The 16,943-nt window shown below is 38.7% G+C and overlaps 1 protein-coding gene across 3 annotated transcripts in view; it reads left to right on the forward strand.

Moving 5' to 3' along the window:
* ESRP1 (epithelial splicing regulatory protein 1) overlaps positions 1-16,206 on the forward strand; it is a 60,063-nt gene extending 43,857 nt beyond the window's left edge. For 2 of the 3 annotated variants that reach the window (XM_081258234.1, XM_081258235.1), the window contains exons 14-15: positions 6,732-6,841; positions 14,689-16,206. In XM_081258234.1, the coding sequence (XP_081114360.1) occupies positions 6,732-6,822 (91 nt within the window). In that variant the 3' untranslated portion in view covers positions 6,823-6,841; positions 14,689-16,206. Of the gene's footprint in view, positions 1-2,820; positions 2,972-6,731; positions 6,842-14,688 lie in introns of all 3 variants that reach the window. The other variant, XM_081258236.1, reaches the window with a different exon arrangement.
* The last annotated feature ends 737 nt before the right edge of the window (positions 16,207-16,943 follow it).

Genomic DNA, 16,943 nt, shown 5'->3' on the forward strand with positions numbered 1-16,943 from the left:
TTGATTTGGATATTTTGAGTATGTCGGCTGTCTCCTGCATGGTGTAACATTGATTGTTCTCGATTAATGTCTCGATTTGATCACTATCAACTTCAACTGGTCTTACCCAACCTTGGAGCATCACCCAGCTCGAAATCTCCAGCTCGAAATCTCCAGCACGAAACTTCACAAACCACTTTTGACATGTTTGCTCAGTCACAGCACCTTCTCCATACACTGCACAAATCTTTTTTTCCATTTCAGTTGCGTTTTTCTTGAAATAAGTAAGCATAATATGCCGGAAATGTTGCTTTTTTTTTCTCCCATCTTCAATATTAAAATAGCTACACAAAAATCACCAACTTTTTTTTTTTTTTTTTTTTTTTGCGGTACATGGGCCTCTCACTGTTGTGGCCTCTCCCATTGCGGAGCACAGGCTCCGGACGCGCAGGCTCAGTGGCCGTGGCTCACGGGCCTAGCCACTCCGTGGCATGTGGGATCTTCCTGGACTGGGGCACGAACCCGTGTCCCCTGCATCGGCAGGTGGACTCTCAACCACTGCGCCACCAGGGAAGCCCAAAAATCACCAACTTTGATAAGGTTTTTTTTTTTTTTTTTTTAATGCACGCTGATATGACAGCTGTCACATACAACCTAACACAATTGTTTCAAATGAAGTTAAGACAACTAAGTGCTACTAGGGCCATCTTACGGAAAAAACCAAGCGAACTCTTTGGCCAACCCAATACTAGATACCTAGATTTAATTTATAAGAGATCTTTAACCAGAGGCATAGAATATGCCAGGTCAGAGTCATAGAAGTAAGTTGTGTACTATGGAAATGATCTGATTTTCATATCCAGTGTGGAAAGTCAGAGTAACTCAGCACAATACACAGAAGTCTTGATAGTCTTTGAGTATTAGTGTTAGTATCTATCAGGCATTTGACATGAGCAAATATGGTCTTTGAATGAGTGGTGCTTGTATAGGGGGGAGACACTGAACTAGAAGTTGAGAAATCTGGGTAGTTCTTCAGTTTTGTGAAGAGCTAACTGGTTGTGTGACCTTTGGGAAATTATTTAACTCTTAGTTTCCATTTCCATCTCTGTAAAAATGAGGAGGTGTGGCTAAATGATGGCTTGAGTCCTTCTCAGGCCTAAAGTTCAGCATTCCCTCTCTTTGCTCTGACAGTTACACACAGATTGACTCTTGATCTCTAAAGAGACTCTCCTCAGAGAGTTGTAAAAATCTCACCAAGTGACTCTAATATTCAGACGAGTTGAGAATCACTGTTTTAGAGACTTAACAAGTTATGGGCAGCTTGATGTCAAGTAATATTTTCAGGCTCCCATATTTTAGAAATGAAATGGAAGAATGATTATGGAAATAGCAAGAGTGAGAATAATAATAGAACAACAAATTACTGCATTTTATGGTTTGTGGAGTAATTTGACATGTTAAATCATTGAAGCTGAAGAACAATTCTGAGAAACTAGGAAGTGTAGTCCCCATTTAACAAATGATAAAATTGGAGTTCAGAGACATTAAGTGACTTGCTCAAGGTTACTGTGCTACCTAAAATGGAGTCTGGGACTGGATTCACTATCTGGTATCATTCCTATTAACCCATCAGTTAGGATTATGTAGGATAGATACTGTCAAAGATTTTTAGTCCCTTCCATTATGTGTTTACTTGTCTTTGAAATGGGATAATTACTTACTTAGAATGATTTATAAGAGTTAATAATCTAAAGCTGTGGGTCTTTATTGCTCTTTAAGCTAATGACTACTTTAAAAAAAATTTTCCCTATGTGTATATATTTTTAAATATGGGTATCTAGCAACTAACTGTGGTGGGAAACAGATTGGTTTAGGGACAGGGTGAAACTAATTTCATAATCTAGTAATTAGTTGAGTTACCACACAAAGAATGCTTAGGGGGACTTCCCTGGTGGTCCAGTGGTTAAGACTCTGGGCTCCCAATGCAGGGGGACCGGGTTCGATCCCCAGTCAGGGAACTAGATCCCACCTGCCACAACTAAAGATCCTGCACGTGGAAATGAAGATCCTGAGTGCTACAACTAAGACCCAGTGAGGCCAAATAAATAAACATTTTTTTAAAAAAAGAAGAAGAATTATTAGCTATTCGTGTGGCTTTTGTTCCTTGGAGGTAATTGCCCCAGATACACAAAGAGGACCCATCATCAATTTCCCCTCGTGTTAATGGTGGTTGATGTAGTTTGTTATGCATCCCTTCTAATTTACTTGTTCCTTTCCACCCCCCACACATTTTTTTTCAGTCAGGTTGGAAGCAGTAACTCATGGGTGCTATAGTACTTTGCTGTCATATTATGCTGTACTTACTGTGTTGTACATTTGTGTATAGCAGTAAAACAGTCTATTCTTTGGAGCAGTCATTTTGTATACTCTTTGGTCTTTGTGGCTATGGTTTCTATTATTCCTTTGTGTTCATGCCTTAATATTCCTGATAACTAGCCAGTTAATCATCAGTGAGCTAGGCTTTGGAAGTGGTGCTTTGTGGTTGAGTGGCTGCACAAGTTTCCTTCTCTCCTTCCTTCATTTAGGACTCTCAGACAGAACTGGATCTTTGGGGAAACCCTGTATTTAACTCTGCATTAACCCTTCTATCTTTCAACTTTTGGCTTTTGTGGAACTGTGGGACAGAATAGCTATGGTGTACTTGTCTTGGGAGAGAGAACTCTGAGAATTCTAGGAAAGATCACCTTGAGAAAGTCTGTTTCCTTAAGTAACTAATGTTTTTAGAGTAAATATTAGACATTGTCTATTTCTATTGGTTCACTGTGCTTTCTCTCCCTTTAGCCCCCCAGGTTCGCCCAATAGTCTTGGCTACTTCCCTACAGCTGCTAATCTTAGCGGTGTCCCTCCACAGCCTGGCACGGTGGTCAGAATGCAGGGCCTGGCCTACAATACTGGAGTTAAGGAAATTCTTAACTTCTTCCAAGGTTACCAGGTCAGTACCTTGAAGAAGAAAAATACTCAGTGCCCTTATTACTTAAGTTGATGTGCCTAAAGAATGCAGCCAGGAAAGAAGCAAATCCTCTGAAACTCGTGTGTACGTGTTAATAAATAGATTTTCTTTATGAAGAACCAGAGTCAAAGTCAGGGGGACTAGTTGTCTGAGTGCTAACTTCAAACTCATCCCTTTAATAGGATTGTGGCTTTCCATGCTGTTTTAATTACTTCAACTTAATCTATTTTTTTTTTGTTTTTTGGGGTTTTTTTTTGTGGTACGTGGGCCTCTCACCGCTGTGGCCTTCTCCCGTTGCGGAGCACAGGCTCCGGACGCGCAGGCTCAGTGGCCATGGCTCACGGGCCCAGCTGCTCCGCGGCATGTGGGATCCTCCCGGACCGGGGCACGAACCCATGTCCCCTGCATCGGCAGGCGGACTCTCAACCACTGCGCCACCAGGGAAGCCCCAACTTAATCTCTTGATGCTTTTTTTTTTTTCCAATTGGACTGCTTTGAGAAAGCTATTTAGGGCACACAGTGATTTGGGTGTTTCTATCTATAGTAAGATTGGCTAAGAAGGAATTTTCCTCAGACGTGGAGTTGGAATATTTAAAAAGTAGTCTGAGGCCTCTCTGCCTAATCTGGAAAAATAAGGGTGACTCAGTAAATCTTTAGATGGTAACTCCTTAAAATGAGCTATAAGATATTCAGTGAGTCTTTTATGATCTATTAATTCTTGTGAAACTGATATTTACTCTTGTCAGTTTTTCTACGACTGTCTGTGTCCATCAGCTGTTCTTTGACTTAAGAACATCTTGGTAAGAGCTCCTTAACAGCAAGCAAAATCTTCTCATTGTCATCTCACCTGAGCGGACACCTTTCCTTCCTTAAATCACATGGTTAGAACCCGAACTCCTTCCTTTACTGCAATGTCTGAAAATCAGTATCTTGCAGCCTTTTAATTGCACTAAAAGCAAAAATGGTCTTTCCTCCTGGAGCTGAGCCGTGCTTGAGTCTTCAGAGTTGAGAAGCACTTGTAGGCATAATCATCAAATCCTAAAATAGCCCTTGAGCATTTACAGTACAGCATGATAAGGGCTGTGCCTGCAGGTGCCATTTCACTCTTAGAACAGGTTTACAAGCTCTTGGTATCCATGGATCGTGGAGGGTTGTGGAGCTCAGCTAAAATGATGTCAGTGGGGATGCCCCGAACCTACCAAGTTACCATGATGGGATATTTTTTGACAAATGAAGAAAATCAGTGTCTGATAGTGAAAGACTGAATGAAGGTGGACAAAAGTTATCTTTTTTTACTGCTTGGCTTAGCACATTCTTTCCAGAAGTAAGCTATTTTTCAGAGATCAATAGATACTTTACTTCTTCCCTAAACAATTATGCTGCCTGTTGGAAACCCTTACAGGAATAAAAATGTTACTTTCCGAACTTCGTATCTAATTCACTAGATTATAAAAAGAGTAGATAATTTTACTGAAGGCTATTGAAAAGATGATTTAATCTCATGGGGAATACATTTGAGTTTTGTATTTTCTCCCATGGTTTTCCAGTTCTAGAAAGTATAAGCAAAGTTTCAGGTTTTAGTAGTCAGTTGAATTAATTTCTTTTGTTTTGACTAATTAACTTTTATTACATTCACACTGAATAGAATTAAGTGGTCATACACATATATTGATTATGAGAGTAAGCAAAATTGCTCTTACTATGAAGAGTGCCATGGCTGGCTTTTGTGGGTATTTATTATACCACAAACACGTAATAGCAGCTATTTCTAGATTTATGGCTAAAAGATTGGCATGCTTCAAAATTAAGACAAACTGCTACAGACTGAAGTTATTTTATTTAAAATTTTTATTCTTTGAAAGATTTTTTTGATGTGGACCATTTTTAAAGTCTTTATTGAATTTGTTACAATATTGCTTCTGTTTTATGTTTTGGTTTTTCATCTACGAGCCATGTGGGATCTTAGCTCCCCGACCAGGGATCGAACCCATACACCCTGCATTGGAAGTCTTAACCACCAGGTGGCCAGGGAAGTCCCTGAAGTTATTTTATCTTCTAGTAGCTTCTAGGGAATCATTCAAGGTTGGAGCAGACCTAGTATAATCATAAGCACAAAGATTCTGTGAAATTATTTTGTCTCAGGGCATCTGCCTTCGTTTCTGAAGTGCTTGGAATTTATGAACTGGATCAATAAAGTAGGATTACATAGGAACCTGAATTATCTAATTCAATATATCATATTATTCTTCAGTAGTTTGAGCTTTAAGGTAGTTACAATGCATACTTTCAAAATCTCTGTATATAACCTAATTTCATATCACTCTTACATAAAAGCTTATATTTTCTACTGCCTTTGAGTCCTTCCTTGCCTTATTTATTTTTGCCTATTCTCAGTTATGTTAGTAATAGCCGCTAACCATGAGAGTCTAGATTCTTTTAAATATGGCTTTGTCACAAGACAAAAATCAATGGATGGCTTTAAAAAAATTTTGTTCTCAAGTGTAATCTGTGTCTGTCTTTACCTATAGTGCGTTTATTGCTGTTGCTGATTTCATGGGAGGTTTTCATTTGATTTTTGGTTACTTATGATTCATACTACATAATTATATAATTTACTTATGTAATTAAGCAAATCCTTGGTAATAATTGGTTGAATGAATGAAATCTCTTAATGGTTTCTGTTTCTGTCTTTTAAAATATATATATTATATATAAAATGGCATGTGTCATCTTTATAAATGTTCTTTTTAATTTTTGGATGTATGTTTCCTCTATCCTCAGCAAAATTCTTTCTATAAAACTACTCCAACTTAATGTTTCCATACTTCATTTGGGGTCGAGGAGGCTGTAAAGTTGGAAAGGGCAAGGATTTCCAAAAAGGGAAGAATTCTGATGCTCAAGCAAGATGCAGGACATGGGTTCTGCTATCAAGTCTGCATTCTTGTAAAGTAAAAGTACCCGCGTTAGGCCCATTTTGATAAATGAGATTAATAGAATGAGGATTGAATTTACAAAGGCTAAAAGACTACTATAAAAATATTTGGTGATGAGGATGTCATTCTGGTCATGGAAATAAATCTGTGTCTGTATTTTAGTTGGTGGGCCTCTTATTCTGAAATGGGCTGTTAGGTATCCTTATATAAGTCCTTTAACTTTTTCATTTGCTCTTTGCATTAACCTCTACTGTCAATGGCTTTGCATTTTCAGTAGTGCTAGTTTTTGTTTCTCCTCGAAGTACTGATTTTATTCATTATCTCCTTGGGCCTCTCACTGCTTTTTACTTGCTGCACTGCTGAGAGAATTAGGTTGATATTACAAATATATCTAATACTATTTAAAGTTCACCAAGTTATATAGAGATATTGGGCTTATTGTAGAATACCTTGAAAATAGTTGGTGTTCAAATATTTGATATCTAGTCACACTTGTGGTGTGATGGAAACTGTACTATTATCAAGATCTGAAGTGTTTGGTGGCTTTGCAGTACGATGTTCTTTTTCTATCCACGTGCTCAATCTAACTTCCCTCCTAGTAGGGATTTTTATGGTATTTAGACGTGTTAAGTAAGAAATGATGACTTGGGATTAGCAGTTACATATATGGCTTGTATCAGCGTTAACTTGTTTCCTGTGGTCTAAATGTCCTATAATTCCATTGGTAGATCTATTCAGTTGAAATACTAACCATCCATACTGACAGTTTGTCCATCTTTTGATCCTGTTTGTTTTAACTTGAATTTTAGTATGCAACCGAGGATGGACTTGTACACACAAGTGACCAGGCCAGGACTCTATCCAAAGAATGGGTTTGTATTTAAGGGCCCCAGCAGTTAGACCGTCCTCAGAAAAGAAGGTAAGGCTCTATGATGTGAAAGTTAAATTATAAAGGGCCAAACAAACAGAGGTCAAGAATCTCAAAGTGTGTTTTAGAAGTCAGGTGGCAACTGCCATCTTCCCTTTATGTGATGTAAGAATGTCAGAAATCTTAGAAGGAATGGAGACTGGAATTCAGGTTGTCATCTAAGTAGATAGGATCTAGGCAACATATATGGAAATACTTTTCCATTTGGAAATTTATTCATATCATGTGGAATACAGGTTGGGTATGCTTTCTTTCTTTCGTTTTTCTTTTTAAATGAGGTAAAAATCACATAACATAAAATAAATCATTTTAAAGTATACAATTAAGTGATTTTTATCAACTCTGAAAGAAAATCCTATACCCATTAAGCAGTAGCTCCCAATTTCCCCTCCCCATAGACCCAGGCAACCAATCTGCTTCATTTCACGTTTTTGACGTTTATCCACGTTGTAGTGTGTATCAGTGCTTCATTCCTTTTTGTGACTGAATAATATTCCATTGTATGGCTATACCACATTTTGTTTCTTTCATTTATCTGTTGATGGGCATATGGGCTATTTCTACCTTCTGGATATTGTAAATAGTGCTGATATGGACAATTATGTACAAATATTTGAGTATTTTAAATTATTTTGGGTATATACCTAGGAGTAGAATCACTGAGTCATAGGATAATTCTGTCGAGTTGGTTACACTTTTTTTCCCTAGTTTCATTTTTTTTAAATGTTGTGGTAAAGTAATATATATTATAATACTATTTTAATCATTTTTAAGTGTATAGTTCAGTGGCATTAAGTACATTCACATTGTTATGCAAACATTACCACCATCAACTTTTTCACCTTCTCATACTGAAACTCTAAATACATTAAACAATCTCCTTTCCCTCTTTCCCCAGCACCCTGGGAACTGTTATTCTCTTTTCTGTTTCTATGCGTTTGACTATTCTAGGTACCTTATAAATGGTATAACACAATATTTGTCCTTTCATAACTGGCTTATTTCACTTAGCATAATGGTTTTAAGCTTCATCTGGGTATACTTTTAAATATGCTCCATTCCAAAATGACTGTGAGGTTTTTGTTGCATGTCTTTCTTCTCTTTTAAACTAAATCCAGAAGAAAGGGATCCTGATAGTCGAGCCACCCCACCCCCACCCCACTAATCTATAAACTTCCCTTAAAGGATACTGACATTGCCTATGAGTCTCCTCAAAAGAGATAGAGTTATAAGGACATGGCCCGGAATTGGTGTGGCTTATTTCTTCATTTTTTAATATTGGGTTTGCAGAAATTGGTTTGCTGGCATGTCATTTTCAAATTTTGTAGCCATTTTCATGGCCAAGGACCATGTGGGCTTCAACCACATGGATTCTAAATTAGAAAAGAGGTTGCCAGTGCAATGTCATCTTTGAGAAATGACAGTTAGTCTTAGCCTCTCATCCTGAAGTTGTAAAGCCCCCCATTCTGGGTTGCAAGTGTTGATTCTCTGCCATTTTCAGTGAAGTTTCAAGATATCTTGGTACTGTCAAAGAGCATGCCCAGATACGAGGTAGTATGAATGGGGTATTTTCTAGTCTAGTTCACAGTGATGAGAGCACATTATTCTAACCTGTTGGTGTTCTTTTTGGTTCATACTTTGTCTTTTCAAATGTTCTTTATTTAACCCCTTGATGCTGTCTGTGAACTTGACAAGCATATTGTTCATATTGTAAAATGAGTATTTTGAATAAGAAATGACTAGAATTGGGGAATTCCCTGGCCGTCCAGTGGTTAGAGCTCAGCGCTTTCACTGCCGGGACCAGGGTTCGATCCCTGGTCTGGGAACTAAGACCCTGCATGCCTCGTGGTGCAGCCAAAAGAAAACAAACAAGCAAAAAAATCTGACTAGAAATGGAACCTTTTGAAATTACATTAGAAATGTTAAATTGACTATGACCATTACTCAGTACCTCTAATTCTATCTATGTATTGTATATTTGGGGTCATGATAGGATAACATATCAGCTGCTTTGTTACAATCCAGACTTTTGCATGTTCTTATAACATCAGATTAATCTGCCTTTATATTGAGGGTTTATAAAAATTCACATCGAGTACTACGTGAAATACTGAACATAAGTTATCTCATTTAGTTAACAACCCTAGGAAGTAAGGATCATAAACGTATTGTGTGCTTAGTATAAAGAATTTGGAACATATAGACAGGTACAAGGAAATCACAAATAATCCCACCATCCAGAAATAACCACAGTGAATAGTTCCTTTCAGCTCCTTTTTTTGTATGCCCTCAAGGAATTTTAGACCTGTTTCTTTCCCCTTAACCTTATATTGTGACTGTATATTTGTATATTTTTCTCCTCATCCATATGAATAGCAAATTCATCATCACCAGTCATCTTTGACACCAATAGAGTGGCTTACGCTCTGAGAGCACTTTTATATCTGCAGTCTCATTCGAGTTTTACCACAGCCCTGTGAGGCATCAGGACAGGTACCCTGACCCCATTTGACAGATGAGATGAAATCCAGAGAGGTTAGACAACTTTCACAGAGTCATACAGCTAGTGACCAAGCTGATAAAAAGACCACTAACTCCTAGCTTCAGTCTTGGTGCTCTTTTCCTTTGGGCAAATAAGAGCACAGCAGAGTAAGTGCTTGCCTTGAACTGAACAGTGACCGAAAATATATGTTTACATCCTAATCCCTGGAACCTGTGACTTGCCTTACATGGCAAAAGATATAAATTAAGGATCTTGAGAGGAGGAGTTTATTTTGGATTACCTGTGTGGGCCCTAAGTGCAATTACAAGAAAGAGGCAGAAAGAGATCAGGTAGACACATATAAGAGAGGAGGTGGAAGTGTAACTACAGAGAAAGAGATTGGAATGAAGTGGACACAAGCCAAGGAACACCTGCAGCCACCAGAAGCTGGAAGAAGCCAAGAGTAGATTATTTCCTACAGCCTCTGGAGGGTGTGCAGCCTGGCTGACACCTTGATTTCTAACTTCTGGCCTCCAGAATTGTAAGAATAAATTTCTGCTGTTTAAGCAACCAATTTGTGGTAATTTGTTATAGCAGCCACAGGAAACTAATACAGTGCTCTAAAAATTTATTGAAAGAACAGTGTCACTGCTGGTTATAGAATCAGATAAAGGTAGCCAAAGCCCATAGTGAGGTCTGGTAAAAATCACACTGGGGCTTCCCTGGTGGCGCAGTGGTTAAGAATCCGCCTGCCAATGCAGGGGACACGGGTTTGAGCCCTGGTCGGGGAAGATCCCACATGCCACGGAGCAACTAAGCCTGTGCACCACCACTACTGAGCCTGTGCTCTAGAGCCCGCGAGCCACAACTACTGAAACCCATGTGCCTAGAGCCCGTGCTCTGCAACAAGAGAAGCCACTGCAATGAGAAGCCCGCACACTGCAACAAAGAGTAGCCCCCGCTACCACAACTAGAGAAAGCCCACGCACAGCAACGAAGACCCAACACAGCCATTAATCAATCAATCAATCAATCAATAAAAGAAAAAAGTCACACTATCTGTCTTCTCATGTAGCCTAGTCCTCTCAAACCAGCCAATATTTGTTGACTGCCCCAAGAACTACTGTAGATATGCCTCTTTTTTTTGGTCATAAAAGACCCCCAAGGACAGCTCCTAGTCTATTAAAGATGCCCAAGTTTCCCTCCAGAGAAGGAGATTGTGATGGCGGGCTGGAAAGTATGCCTCCTCAGATGGCCAGTGTTCTTGTACCCCCCACTTTCACTGTGAGTTCCAAGTCTCATACTCCTAGGATCTCAAAGGGGCAGGGTCAGCTCATAAATTTAAATCTGTCAACAAGTGCTTCTTAACTATATTTAGAACTATATTTTGCATACATATGGAGATGATAATTCTTTAGAGGTGACATTTCCCTTCTCTGTAAAAATTGGGAAAAAATCTCTTCTACATATGTAACAATTTTGGGGGGTGAGAATTAGATGGGTTAATGAATATACAGTTATACAAACTAAAGTTCTTTTGTATACAAATAACTATTTTGTTGCTATGATCACAATAATCATTACACAGGCAATGTTTTTGACTACTATCTACATTTTAGACATTTTTCAGATTTCACCAGTATTTCCATTAATGTCCTTTTTCTATTCCAGGATCCAGTCTAGGATTTCACATTTAGTTGGCCTGTCTCCTTAGTGTCCTCTGGCCTGTGTTAGTTTCTCAGTCTTTGCTTATTTTCTAGACCTTGACAATTCTGAGTTATGCTGCTTTTGAAGTCTTATGGGCTGTCCTTTAGTTTGAATTTGTTTAATGTTTTTCTTGTGATTAGGCTGGGGTAATGGGTGTTAGGAAAGAATACATAGAGGTGAAGAGCCCCTCTCATTAGATCTCATGATACATAATATCTGTTGTACTATACCCACATGACCTCCCTGGTGGTATCAATTTGATCATTTGGTAAATGGCTTCATCTATTCAGGCTGGCCTAACGCAATTCGAGGGACTTGGGTGGCTTATATGCTTTGTTTGTTTGTTTGTTTGTTTTGTTTTGTGGTACGTGGGCCTCTCACTGTTGTGGCCTCTCCTGTTGCGGAGCACAGGCTCCGGACACACAGGCTCAGCGGCCATGGCTCATGGGCCCAGCCGCTCCGCGGCATATGAGATCTTCCCGGACCGGGGCACGAACCTATGTCTCCTGCGTCGGCAGGCGGACTCTCAACCACTGCGCCACCAGGGAAGCCCTGGGTGGCTTATAAACAACAAATATTTACTTTCTCACAGTTCTGAAAGCTGGGAAGTCAAGATAAAGTGCTTATAGTTTTCTTTGCTTTTTTGTGAAAACTTTTGTCTGTATACTAGGTATTTTTGGAGATTCTTGCAATATATTAAGCCTGGTATTCTCACAACAGCTAAATTTTATGCAAAAAAGCAAAACAAAACAAAATCTCCATGTAACTCTCATTTGAAGAGTGTTTTTTATACTTGGTCTCTTAGTGTATAGTTTAGATTAATTTGTGGATTGAAAAATCTTTTTTATTTGGATCAATATTTTAGTTTTTGGCCAAAAAATTCAAGGTACCTTTTGTTTGTTTTTGTTTGCTTGATTTTAGAGATTTCAGTTCTGTTTTGTTTTTTAAATATTTATTTATTTATTTATTTATTTGGCTGCACCCGGGTCTTGGGCACCCAGGGTCTTCATTGCAGCATGTGGGATCTTTAGTTGCGACATGCACACTCTTAGTTGCGGCATGTGGGATCTAGTTCCCTAATCAGGGATTGAACCTGGTCTCCCTGCATTGGGAGCATGGAGTCTTAGCCCCTGGACCACCAGGGAAGTCCTTCAAGGTATCTTTTGGATAAAAAAAAGCAGCTTTCAAAATTAGACAAAACTGGGCTTCCCTGGTGGCGCAGTGGTTGAGAGTCTGCCTGCCGGTGCAGGGGACGTGGGTTCGTGCCCCGGTCTGGGAAGATCCCACATGCCGCGGAGCGGCTGGGCCCGTGAGCCATGGCCGCTGAGCCTGCACGTCCGGAGCCTGTGCTCTGCAACGGGAGAGGCCACAGCAGTGAGGGGCCCGTGTACCGCAAAAAAAAAAAAAAAAAAACTAGACAAAACTTCTGTCTTCCTCCTCCAACTAGTATTATAAAAATGGGTAAGAACAACAGATAAATGCTGATTGTATTGATTTAAATGAGAAACAGGCTTTCTTTGATTAAAGAATCTGAGTTATGGGTTTTATTTTAGCTTTACTATAAGGAAGAAGAAACTGTTCTTCTGTCCTAACAAAAAAATCTCACCTATGAATTATACTTTCAGAAAAGAGATGTCAGAATTACTGGGAGGAAATAAAATATTACAACTAATCAGAATTGCAAGCTTTTTTTTTTTAAGAGGTTTAGGTTCATTCCATAGGGCATAACACCAGTTGGTGAAATCCAGATAAATTAAAAGAATTCTTTGTACATAGTGCTTTTAATGACAGTTTAATGCAAAATACAACATTGTATGTTTTAACACAGACCTTACTAGAAAGGAAAGACTGATTTGTGGATACTTGCAGTTGTAGCTTCAAAATTGTCTTTGCATAATAGTGTTTGCTTTTCTGCAGCTAAAGGGGAATAGGGAACATTTTCTCCTTATTTGTATGAGATTTTCTATTTTTTGCTGGCAGCTAGGAATGTGCTCATTGCTAAATGCTAAAATTCCATTGGATACCACTGGGATTAAAAGGCAGGTCTGAGAAGGTTAAACTTTTAATTTCTTCTGAACTCTGCCACATTTTGACAAAATATGAAGGTATAATTTTCAGCATCTACAATGGTTTCCTACTAGAATACTAATAGTATGGGCTGAGAATGAGGAAGGTAGAATTCATTGACTCTGATAACAGACAGGTCCAGAGTTGACTGACTTGGCTGGATCCAAGGGCTCACTCTCAGCCAAACTCTCTCCATGACGTACCCCCAGCAACTCCTGCCTTCCCACCCTTCCATCGCAAGTCCAGAGGAAGCCAGGAATTCAGTGTCACTGGCCCCACTTTAAGTCCATCTCTGAAACCACTGTGGCCAAGGATATGCAGGGCTCTTATTGGCTATATCTGAGTCACTTGTTGGGCTCAGCAGTAAAGTTGCCTATTTGTGGCCTTGAGATTGGGTGAGGGGCAGTCATTTAAGGAAAATCTGTTGCTATTGCCAAAAGAAGGACAGAATAGTTATTGGACAATAATGTTGTTGGGTCAGTGATAGAGATTTTCTTGTCTGTACCAAGGAGGAGGTTTCAATGCATAATGTTTAAAGCTAAATGTTAACTATGGTCACTTTGTAAACCACATTTTAAAAATGAGTTCTAACGAATAAAGATTTCTCTGTTCTTAAAGTACCTGAATCTAAATCTCTACCAATTTTGGAATCTGTTCTAAAAGCAAATCTAGTCTTAACCACAGTTACAAACTGGCCACATGAATAAGGCTGAACTCCGAACAGCTATCTTTATTTCTATCTTCATTTCCGTTTCTCATTTACATGTCAAAGTATACACATGCCTAGTTACAGTTTTCATTTTAAAGATTTTGTGTGGTGTATAAGAAAAATAGCACAGTGGAACCAATTTACATTCAAATTCTAGATCTTCCAATTATTGGCTTAATTGCTCTGTGCCTCAGTTTCCCCATCTGTAAAGTGGGGATAAAGTGGTAATATAATAAGGTGGTTGTAAGGATGAAATAATCCACATAAAGGTGGCTTTTATCGATTAGTCACTGACATGTAGAGCTCATGTTTGCTACAGTGTCAGTGTCATTCCTCAGTGCTTCTTTTTTTTTCTGGCCACCCCACACGGCATGTGCAAACTTAGTACCCAGACCATGGATCGAACTTGCGCCCCCTGCATTGGAAGTGAGGAATCCTAACGACTGGACCGCCAGGGAAGTCCCCTTTCAGTGCTTCTTACTGATACAAATATTCTTGTTTGAAATTTTTTTTAATTTCTTATACTAGAATTTAATTTAAAATTTTTGTCTTAATGGTTTAATTTATTTTAAAAATGGTATTAAACCTCTAGTATCAGTAAAATGTTCTGATAACTTTGGGACCCAGAATAAGGAATGAGGAGAATAGTCTCTTCACAAAAAAGTTAAGTGGGGAGGTGATAAACTTCACTTGTCAGCCCTGTATTCCCTGAGAATTTGCTGTGTAAATCCCAATTATGTCGGTATAAAATAAAAATTTGGACTACCTAAAGGCTTTTCCAGACCGTTTAGAATTCAGAATCTCTTTTTTTATGGCTACTAAGAATTGTAAAATTTAGAGACTATAATTTTTCCCTTTGTTCATTTTTTTCAGTGTTTGAAAGATGTATGGTGATCCTGAAACCTTCAGACATAAGACAACTTCTAGCAACTTCAGGAGAAGTTTGTCTACACTCAGGCTGCAGTATTTTCATCAAACATGATTGGACAGTGGGCCTGTGCCCTATCTTTTGGTGGAGTGAAAAATTTGAGCCAGTGAAGCCAAATTCTTATTGCAAGCAGCATGCTTGGCTCCTTTCTGATTGCAAATAGGCATTTAAAATGCGAATTTGAAATCGGGTTTCTCCATTACTCCCAGCTAACGTGGCATCATAGGTGTTTCCTAAGTTTTAAGTCTTGGGGGAAAAAGAAAACTCCACTAGTGTCTACTATCTCCATCAGGAACTCTGTTATGGAAGCTTCATTTTTGTGTGTTCCCACTCTTTTCTCCCCATCTTCTGCACAACCACGTGCTCTTCCTAAGTAACTCAAGAATAAGGTCCTGGAATAAAGTCACAAACTTACAAAAAGAAATAAAACTAATATTTTCCCAGTCTCTTGGCCATCACAATGTCTTACAGTTAAAAGCCACCGAAACTATTTTTAAAACACCCTGGAAGAAGTGAGAAGAAATGGCACACCCACCACAAAACATACATAGTTTAAAAAGTTGGATTTTTTCTCAGTAGGTATCAGTTGTAAATAAGAATGAACTAGGGGCCAAAATGTAAAACCAAAAATGAAGCAGCTACGTGTGGTTAGTAATTTCTAGTTTGAATTGTAATTGAATATTATGGCTTCATATGTATTATTTTATATTGTACTATTCCCATTATTGATGGTTTGGACTTTAATAAGGAATTCCATAGTTTTTAATATCACAAAAATGAGATATTTGAACAGTGTATTCTAGAAAGCAATATACTAATGAAAGTGAATGCTTGTATATATTAAGATAGCCTTAAAACTTTTTCTCTAATGCCTTAACTGTCAAATAATGAAAACTTTTAAAAGCATAGGGTTATAGTCAGCATGCTAGACTGAGAGGTAAACACTGATGTGGTGAGCACAGGTACTGATGCTGTCAGTGTTTAGCACTGTGTGTTTCGCTGTGTTTATGCTCCAGACGTGCAATATTAGACACTAGCTAGATAGCACTGCTGCCTCGTGTAACTCCAGAGAGGAAACAGGATTTGATTAGTTGAGTGCACATGTTTCTTTAATTTACTCATATTGTCCTTAGCTTGGATGCAATGCCATGCAGATTCATGTGGCTGCTATTTTTATTTACTTTGCATTACTTTAACACCTTGAATGGAGAGCCAAACATTCCCTCTTCACTGACCAGCAATGGCCCTTTAACTGCAGTAGGAGAAATAAAAAGAAAAACCGTTTTGTGTGAAAATTGGTGATAACTGGCACTTAAGATCAGAAAAATAGTTCTTTATACTTGGCTACCTTAAGATGCTGTCTGCCCAAAGCTCTGAAAGACTTTAAGATAGGCAGTAATGCTACAATACTACTGAGTTTTTGTAGAATTGTTACATTTGATAATAAAACTTGCCTGTTTAATCTCAATGTTTGCATTCTGTTTTGTTATTCGGAGAGTTAAGGGTAATGGTGGAAGGGTGTGGTGGGTAAAGCCTTTTTTTCCTGAGGTGGTAGGATATTTATCTTAGTTACTATAAATATTTGTAAAAGCTATCACTGATTAATGCACTTCAGATACAGATCAAACAACCATCCTTAGAACATAAATCACTGAGACTTTGATTTTGAAATTCTTAAGTTATGGTAGTGATAGATACTAATATGTGGTCCTTGCATCTTACTACTAGGGCTCTATTTGCTTGACAATTTGAAAACCTATTCAAGCCACATAAGCCATTTTTTTTAAGGATTTTTTAAAATTAATTTATTTATTTATTTATTTTTGGCTGCGTTGGGTCTTTGTTGAACTGCGCCCAGGCTTTCTCTAGTTGCAGCGAGTGGGGGCTGCTCTTCGTTGCGGTGTGCAGGCTTATTGCAGTGGCTTCTCTTGTTGCGGAGCATGGGCTCTAGTTGCCCGGGCTTCAGTAGTGGTAGCACGTGGGCTCAGTAGTTGTGGCGCACGGGCTTAGTTGCTCCGTGGCATGTGGAATCTTCCCAGACCAGGGCTTGAACCCATGTCCCCTGCATTGACAGGTGGATTCTTAACCTCTGTGCCACCAGGGAAGTCCAAGCCATTTCTTAAAAGCTGTATAATAAGAGCTAGAACTTTAGTGTTTCTGCTCCTCCTTTATTCCAATTACTCTCCTTTATTCCAATTAC

The sequence above is a fragment of the Mesoplodon bidens genome (assembly GCF_964165515.1).
Source record: "Mesoplodon bidens genome assembly, chromosome: 16".
Classification (NCBI taxonomy): domain Eukaryota; kingdom Metazoa; phylum Chordata; class Mammalia; order Artiodactyla; family Ziphiidae; genus Mesoplodon; species Mesoplodon bidens.